We start from the raw sequence: 9,293 nt of genomic DNA, 5'->3' as shown, positions 1-9,293 counted from the left end.
TTTTTTTTTTTTTTTTTTTTTTTTTAGAGAGAGAGAGAGAGATAGAGAGAGAATTTTTTTTAATATTTATTTTTTGGCGGACACAACATCTTTGTTTGTATGTGGTGCTGAGGATCGAACCCCGGCCGCACGCATGCCAGGCGAGCGCGCTACCGCTTGAGCCACATCCCCAGCCCTGTGCTTGCCTTTTGATCTGAAAAATGGAGATGCTCTAGAAACTATCATAACCACAATAATCTGTCACTCGTCCATCTGTTCACTCATCTATCCAGTATTTAATGAGACTCTATTATTCTTCACAGACTCCACTAGGGATCAGGATACAAAAGTGACCAAGAGGAGAGCAGTGCTCATGCACAGTGAGACCACTTAGGGTACTGCCCAGGCAAGAGAGGATGGTGACGTGAACTTTGGCAGCTGAGGTGTTGGAGTGGGAGGAGACACCAAAACCAAGCGGAGACACGAACAGGACCCAGCAGCTGACTGAATGTGGACAAGAGGCCAACAATGGCTGTGGGGCTAGACTCATCCCCTGGGTGGCTCCATTCACAGAGGAGACATAGGAGAGGCCACTTTGGGGAGACAGCATGATACGGTCAGTACTGTGGTTTTGATGTGCTTTGTCCCCGTTAAATCTCACATTGAAATTTTATTCCTAATGTAACGGTTTAGAGAGGCGGTGAGGCCCACTGAGAAGTACTGGGATCATGGGGGTGGACTAAGGTAGTTGCTTTGGGATATATAGAGTCTCATCCAGGTGGACTGCCCCCAAAACTCCCATCCATACATACCTGAATTGGGAGCTCAAAACAGAGTCAAGACTGAAAATACAGATGTGAGTTTCCATCATGCCTGCCAGGAGGGTCCCAGAAACTGCCAGTGCTGCCACCTCAAATAGTGAGTTCTAACACTCCCACCCTTGGTTTTCCAGTTTGGCTGGGGAAACAGATGTCCTTAGTCTGCTTTCTGTTGGTATCACAGAATACCACAGCTCAAGTATTTATAAACACTAGAAGCCAGGAAGTCCAAAATCAAGGTGCCAGCATCAGGTCAGGGCCTTCTTGCTGCAACCTAACATGGTGGAGGGTGTAGCATGGGGACACAGCTAGCTGCTCGCTGAGTCTCTCTTCCTCTTCCTATAAAGCCACAAGGGGATCCCAAACTCATAACTTCACCTAACCCTAATTACTTCCCCAAGGCCCTACCTCCAAATTCATATATCATCAGCATATGAATTTGGAGAGGTAGAGGGAGATATGAAAAGCCTGTTTGGAATTACAAGTTGAGCATTCCTCATCCAAAAATCCTCAATCCAGGATGCTGCAAAATCGGAAAGTTTTTGTGTGCCCACCTGATGCACAAGTGGACAATCCCGGGCTTGTCTATAAAATTACCGGCTGGCTATGTGTAAAAAGCATATATGAAACATAAATGAATTTCCTGTTCAGACCCTGATTTAAGCCTGATAGCATAGTATCTTATTTAATCTTCTGACAGCCCTCTGAAGCAAGTAGAGTCTACTGTTATCTCCCATTTTACAGATGAGAAGTCAGAGGCAGAAAGAGGATAAGTGACTTGCCTTGGTCACTGAGGGGTTGTAGAGGCAGAGTCAGGATTCCCTCTAACTCAAGGGTCTGCACCTATAGCCTTTTGCCTCCCATGACTTTAATTCTGGTAGAAGAAACATTAAAAAAAAAAAAAAAACTCATGATTTGTAATCTGGGCTAAGTGGTGCATGCCTGTAATCCCAGCAACTTGGGAGACTGAGGCAGTTGGATCTCAGGTTCAAGACCAGCCTTGGCAAACTTTTTTATTTAAAAATAGAAAAGACTGGGTATGTAGCTCAGTGATTAGGCATCCGAGTTCAATCCCCAGTTCCAAAAAGAAAAGCAAATCCCCATGCATTTGGAATCACAAATAATCATAACTTATGGTGAGCAGCAGAAAGAACAGGGAAGGGAGCTGAGTGAAGACACCATGGAGGGCTGGGGATGTGGCTCAAGTGGTATCGCGCTTGCCTTGCATGCGTGAGGCACTGGGTTCGATTCTCAGCACCACATAAAAATGAAATAAAGAGGGGCTGGGGATGTGGCTCAAGCGGTACTGTGCTCGCCTGGCATGCATGGGGCGCTGGGTTCGATCCTCAGCACTACATAAAGATGTTGCGTCCACCAAAAACAAAAAATTAAAAAAAAAAGAAGTAGAGATACTGTGTCCACCTAAAAAACCAAAAAATAAATATATTTTTTTAAAAAAAGACACCATGGAGTTGACCAACCAGAGGTCACTTGAGACTGTTGGAGTCCTGGAGATGTAATTTCATCTATCTCTTTTTTTGGCGGGGGGAGTACCGGGGAATGAACTCAGGGGCACTCAACCACTGAGCCACATCCCCAGCCTATTGTGTATTTTATTTAGAGACAGGGCCTCACTGAGTTGCTTAGTGCCTCGCCATTGCTGAGGCTGGCTTTGAACTCACTATCCTCCTGTCTTTGCCTCCCTAGCTGCTGGGATGTGCCACCATGCCTGGATGGAATTTCATTTCTAAGTCACTACCATTTTGATTAATGGGGGTGGGGGCCTTGGAGTCTGAAGCAAGCTGGGGCCTTGGGGTGGCTAGGAGATGGGAGCAGTGTAGGGCAGTGTTTTGTGGGTAGAATCCTGGGTGACTGATTTCTTTAGGGGTGGAGAGGGAGATGGTCAGGGCTGAAATGTGACAACTTTTAGATCTTCAAAATAATCTATTTGGGGCAGGTGTAGTGGTACACACCTGTAATCCCAGTGCCTTAGGAGGCTGAGGCAGGAGGATCACAAGTTCAAGGCCAGCCTCAGCAATTTAGCAAGCAACCTAGTGAGACCCTGTCTCAACATTTAAAAATATAAATAAAATTAAAATTAAAAAAGAAATCTAGTTGGAGTTGGGGGAGTGGGCTGTGAGGGGAGTGAGCTGTGAGAAGGGGAAGTTGGAGGGGTTGCAGGTGGGTGTTGGCCTTAGCATTGGATGTGCGCAAATAACCCTTAGCACTGGATGCAAGCTACTCAGGAGGCTGAGGCAGGAGAAGTGCAATTTTGAGGCCAGTCTTAGACCCATCTCAAAAAAAAAAAAAAAAAATTGAAAAAGGGCTGGAGTTGTAGCTCAGTGGAAGAGTGTCGCTGGATTGGATCCCCAGTACCTTAAAACCAAACCAAAGGAAGCTAAAAAGAAGGAGGGGGAGGAAGAGGGAGGAATGATTGTTACACAGATGTCCCGCTGAAGCAGCTGGCGGGCTGGTGGTGCCATTTATTGAGACAGAAGACAGATAGGAGTGGCATGGGCACAGGTGGGTTGGGATCCAGGGCTCTGTTTGGAGCAGGTTGCGTGTAGCCCCGTCAAGCTTCAGTCAGGGGAGGCAGAGGCCTCTGGGATTTGACAGCAAGGCCCTGCACCCTCTCTAAGGACTAAATTCTCTTCTTGAGAATGGTTTATTTTTATTTTTATGTTTGTGGTACTGGACATTGAGCCCAGTGGTGCTCTACCACTGAGCTATACTCCCCAGTCCTTTTTATTTTTAATTTTGAGGCAGGATCTTGCTAAGATGCCCAAACTGGCCTCAAACTTGTGATCTTCCTGCCTCAGTATCCTGGGTTACTGGGAGTACAGGCGTGTCCACTGCCCCCTGCTCTTGAGAATGGTTTTAAATGGAATATCTTGGCTTGAGGTTGGTTCCAAGAGAGGTCCAACATGGGAACAGGAAACATCAGGAGACTTGAGGTGGCAGCTGACCTTCAAACAATGTGCAGACCCAGTGCCCTCCCTCATGACGGTCCAGAGCCTTCTATCAGTGACTATAGCAAGTAACAAATCATCCCAAAATGTAGTGGTTTAAAACAATAAGGATGTCTTATTTCTCAGCATTCTGGAGGCCAGCGATTTGGACTGGGATCTGCTATTCTCACTTGGGGCTGCTCCTGAGGCTGTGTCATCTGTGGCTCTACTGCAGCTGGAGGGTCTGAGACAGCCTCAGTCCCTGCTCTGGGGGCTGAGATGGCTCTTGGCTGGGACCTCAGTTCTCCACCTGGCTTCGAATCTGCCAGGAGGCTAGGCTGGGTGTCTTCCCAGCTTGGTGGTCTCAGGCTTCCAAGATGGTGAAGGGGGAAGCCTTGCAGTCTCTAAAGAGCCAGCCTTAAATGCCCAGTGTTGCTCCTCTCCACCACATTCTGAGGGTCAGAGTAAGTGAAGACTTAAAGAGCAGGAAGATCGATTCTGCCTCTTGAGGAGAAGAGTTCCAAAGAATCTGTGGCCACATTTAACTTACTACAGGTCACTCGGCCCCCAGTTGGCTCATATCTAACATGCCACTGCCCTCCTCCCTCAAACCAGCATCATGAATGAGTTGGTATTTGCCAGGTGTGGTAGCACACACCTGTAATCCCAGCTACTAAGAAAGCCAAGACAGGAGGATAACAAGTTCAAGGTCAGCCTGGGGCACTTGGAAAGACCCTGTCTCAAAATAGAAAATAAAAATTGCCGAGAATTTACCTCAGTGGTACAGAACCCCTGGGTTCAATGCCCAGTACCACAAAGTTTTAAAAAAAAATGCAGACCACTCTATAGATGTCACTCAGTTAAGAATGACATTTGGCTTGGCAATTGACTGCATTTTAAAGATGGCACTAACAGTCAGGCACAGTGGAGCACACCTGTAATCCCAGCCGCTGGGGAGGCTGAGGCAGGAGGATTGTAAATTCAAAGCCAGCCTCAGCAAAAGCAAGACATTAAGTATCTCAGTGAGACCCTGTCTCTAAATAAAATACAAAATAGGGCTGGGGATGTGGCTTGGTGGTTGCATGCCCCTGGGTTCAATCCCCAGTACAAAAAAAAAAAAAAAAGATGGCACTAACATATCTCCCATCCACATGCTATTCTTACAATGCGATGTTGACAAATCTCCATTAAGAGGTGGGATCATGTGTTCCCACCTCTTGAAACTGGATAGACCTTTTTTGGGGGGATATAACTCAGGGGCAGTTGGCCACTGAGCCACATCCCCAGCCCTATTTTGATTTTATTTAGAGACAGGGTCTCACTGAGTTGCTTAGAAGCCTCGCAGTTGCTGAGGCTGGTTTGAACTCATGATCCTCCTGTCTCAGCCTCTGGAGCTGTTGGGATTACAGGCGTGCACCACCGGGCCCAGCTTGAAACTGGGTAGACCTTTGTAACAACTTTGACCAATGGAAAGAGGCAGAAGCTGTGCTGTGTGGCTTCTGATTAGAAGGAACAATAGTTTCATCCTTCCAGTATGCTTTTCCTGAGAACCTTGTCACCGTGCTGTGAGGAAGCCCATGCCACACAGCGAGGCCCGGTGTGTCTGTCCAGCTTCTAGCCCTAGTTAGCCCTCAGCCGTCAGCGAGTATCAGCTGCCAAACGTGTGAGTGGATATGCCTTCAGATGATCCCAGTCCCAGCTTTCCAGTCTTCCAGCAGAGGCCCTAGACATTGTGGAGTGGAGATAAGCAATCCTTGTTGTGCCTTGTCTAAATTCTTGACCCACAGAAGTCAGGGGAGAGCATGGTGATTATTGCTGTTTTAAGCCACTATATTTAGGATAATTTGTTATGCAGCAGCTGATAATTAATAAAATCTGCTGGTAATTACAGACAAGAAACAACTGTGACTTAAGCAAACAAAAATTTGACTTCTCTTTCTCAATAGCCTCTCAAAATAGGCAACCCAGATCTGATACGCAAGCTCCCCTGGTGTCATCAGAAACCAGGATCTTTTATCTTCTTGTTCTGCTATTCTCAGCACATGGCTACAATTTTCAAGGTGACCTTCTGATCCAAGACAGCTGTTGGAATTCCAGCTACCACATATGCATTCCAGACTTAAGCAAGGAGGGAAGACGAAAGTTGTTTTCACCAATATTGTTTCTAATTCAAGAGCATTGTTGGTAATTCCTTCCGACACCTTCTGTTTTGATCTCATATCCTAGATTTAAATCACACAGTCACACCATCTGAAATAAAACCGGGGTTCTATTGCTGAGGATGGGAGGAGAATATACATACAGTGGCCAAGGGGCAGTCAGATCTATGGGGTTGGAGCAAAAGATGGAAGAGGGAGACCTTCTTTGTGTCTGCTTCCCTGCCCACTGCAGCCTTTTAAAAAAATATTTTGATGATTGATTTAGTGATACTGGGAACTGAACCCAAGGGCACTTGGCCACTGAGCTCCATCCCCAGCCCTTTTTATTTTGAGGCAGGATCTTGCTAAGTTGCCCAGGCTGGCCTCAAACTTTCGATCTCCTTCCTCGACCTTCCAAATGGCTGGGATTATGAACGCACACCACTGCGCCTAGCTCCCACTCGAGCCTTCTTGAGTGTCTGGGCACCATAGGGTTTTCCACTTCAGTTACTTCTGAACAAAGAGGTGATTTCACTCCCAAAGTGAGGCAGTGGACTGGCACCCAGCAGAGCTCTGATCTCTAACTCCATCCTCTCACGTGGCCATCAGGCAGCTGCATTTTTGCCAAACACCCTAACATGCAGCCCTGATATTATCACTTCCCTTCCCCAACTGCCTTCCACTAGTTTGTCCCACTTTAAAGACAAATTCTGGAGTTTGGAAAGGAAGCCACAACAGATTCTTCCAGGGCTCTCTGCTACTACTTTCTTAGCACATCCTGCTTTGTGCCCTTTTCCCAGGACTTCGTTCAGGCACTGGCCCTGCCCAGAACACCTCTACCCTTGGTGAAATCCCATCCATTCTCAGTGCCCTTCTAGGGCCACCTTCAGCCCTTGTGGCACCTTTGTATAAATTAGAAGAGGGTGCCCTTTCCTCAAGCAGATACAGCTCCATGCTGGGACTTGCCCTTTAGCCCAGTGGCCTTGCACAGGAAACACCTCTAGCAGCCATACGTATGAGGATGCCATTTCCAGGCAACTTTCTGAGCTTAGTGAGTGAGGCCCTTCCCTTGCCCCTTATTCTCTTATTTTTTTTGGATCCCATGCTGGCCTGCCCCAATTAGGGGCTGACGGTTTCCAGCTTTGTGTCCTCCAACCTGCTCAGTGTCCATCCCCAAAACTGGTAATAACTTCAATAGCCACAGGGGAACTGAACCAGAGTCATAGGCCACAGCTCTTCCCTTTGTCCTCAGCATGCCCAGCAGCAGAATGGAATCTTCCATTGAGCTGAAGGAGGGGTCAACTTGGACAGTGCCTTAGAAATGATCCAGGTGCTGGGGCAATGGTGAGTTGGGAGGCCGAGATCAAACTTGCGATCTTCTTCCTTGACCTTCCAAATGACTGTGCCCTTCCATTTCATTATCTTTATTTAATCTGCACCTTCTCTGCCTCCTCCCTCCACTACCGGCCCCAGAGAGGGGGTGGAAGCCCCAGTTGGAAGGGAAGGGACTACTCTCTCCTCCCTGGTGGAGGGACAGTGTCCCCTGGGCCAGGCTCCACTGATGGGAGAAGCAGTAGCACCCAGGGCAAGGCAAGGGCATTGTCTAAGAGGCTGAGACAGGAAGAGGCCAAGTTCAAGGCCAGCCTGGACAATTTAGCAAGACCTTATCTTAAAATTTAAAAATAAGGGCTGGAGATGTAGCTCAGTGGTAATATGCCCCTGGGTTTAATTCCCACTTGCAGGAGGGATAGGGGGTGGGGGATCTAGACCACATAGGAATATGGAGTCACCTGCTCAGGGTAACTCAAAGCTGAGTCTCAGGGCTGGGGCACAGCTCAGAGACAGGGCAGGTGCTCAGTAGCAGGGGCCCTAGTGTCCATCCCCAGCACTACAAATAAACACAAACCCCTGAGTCTCAGAGGCCTCAGGCTGTGCCATGAGGGTCCCTTTCATCCTGCTCCTGAGAATGCTGGAGTCAAAATCTTGGTCCCCCACCCAGAATCCAACATTACACCTTGACCCAGGGAGGATATCCATCATGTTTGCAGTGGTAACCTTGGACTCACCACTCAGGAATGCACAGAAGCCCTTCCATTCATATCTTTATTTAATCTGCACCTTCTCTGCCTCCTCCCTCCCCCACCGGCCCCTGAGAGGGGGTGGAAGCCCCAGTTGGAAGGGAAGGGACTACTCTCTCCTCCCTGGGGGAGGGGTGGTGTCCCCTGGGCCAGGCTCCACTGATGGGAGAAGCAGTGGCACCCAGGGCAAGTCAAGGGCATCGTCCAAGAGGCGGTGGCCAGGGCCAGGGCCCCTCGGATGTCCTGGCTCCCTGTGTGTCCCATGGATCATCAGGAAGGTGAAGACGAGAAGCCTTGGGAGAAATGAGCACAAGGTTGGGGTGTATGCGTGGCTAACAGAGGCAGACAGGAACTTCAGGAGGCAGAGTGGAGCCCAGGGACTGTGGGGGGCCTAATGGGAGCCCCAGGTCACAGGGGAGGGATCTGGGTGGGAGAGGGTGTATGGGCACTAGGGAGAAGAGCAGGGTGGGCGAGACTGTGCTCCCAGAACCAGGCTCCCAAAGGAGAGGGCTGCATTGCAGGGTCAGATCAGGGACTGCCCTGGAGCAGAGGTGAGAGGGTGGGCAGGGAAGGACCTAGCATGTGAAGGGGGTGGGAAATTTGGGTGGGCAGTGGGGCCGAGGCCACCATGCTGCCTCCTCCAGCTCTTCTCTTTGGGGAGGCCAACCCAGTGGGCATGGCCCCAAACCACTACATTGTGCTTCTGTGTTGCTGGAGGGCTCCCAACATGGCCTCAGCCAGGGCAGGAAGGAGCCCAGCATGCAGCTCTCTGTTGCAGGCTACAGCTGTCTCCAGGACTCCTCCTCTTTCCAGCCTTTCTGGAACCTTCCTCTCCTGCACAATGTGCAGGGCCCCCAAGCCTGGTCCTCTACCATTACAGGGAGTGGAAGGTGGTAGTTGGGGGGAACCATGCTGGGGATGGATATAGACTCAACATAGGTGGCGTCCATTTCCCATGAATGACACAGGTCACTGCGTTTTAGTTTAGGGAACCCCGGCCCGGCCCCCACCCCTGATGTGTGGCTGGTCTGTTCTCCCTCGTGTTTTGGACAATTATTCAGGTATCTCTGCCCATGGTGAGGGGTGGCTCTGGGGCTCTCAGAGTGCACCCTGCCCATCCCCCTGGCAGCCACTGTCCCCATGGACAATGAGCACCGGGAAGTAAAGGGCATCCTCATAGCACGGTGGGCTTTCCAGGGGCTCCGTGTCCTCTCCACGGCGCCCTAGTGGCCCCCCGCTCAGGCTGCGGAAAACCCCAGGCGTGGCCCGGCCTCCTGCACCCAGGGAAAGGCGGCTGCGGCTGAAGGGCAGGCGGGGCCCACTGGGCCGGGC

At 49.7% G+C, this 9,293-nt stretch overlaps 1 protein-coding gene across 1 annotated transcript in view; it reads right to left on the bottom strand.

The window, feature by feature from the left end:
- Positions 1-7,972: 7,972 nt before the first annotated feature.
- The window catches only part of Tmem151a (transmembrane protein 151A), a 4,523-nt gene continuing 3,202 nt past the window's right edge, over positions 7,973-9,293 (bottom strand). The window contains 1 exon segment of the mRNA XM_048807670.1: positions 7,973-9,293. This exon segment is cut by the window's right edge and continues 25 nt beyond it. Within this exon segment, the coding sequence (XP_048663627.1) occupies positions 9,060-9,293 (234 nt within the window). The 3' untranslated portion in view covers positions 7,973-9,059.

This window comes from Marmota marmota, unplaced genomic scaffold, assembly GCF_001458135.2.
Source record: "Marmota marmota marmota unplaced genomic scaffold, marMar, whole genome shotgun sequence".
NCBI lineage: Eukaryota > Metazoa > Chordata > Mammalia > Rodentia > Sciuridae > Marmota > Marmota marmota.
This window is presented reverse-complemented; position numbering and strand designations above follow the sequence as displayed.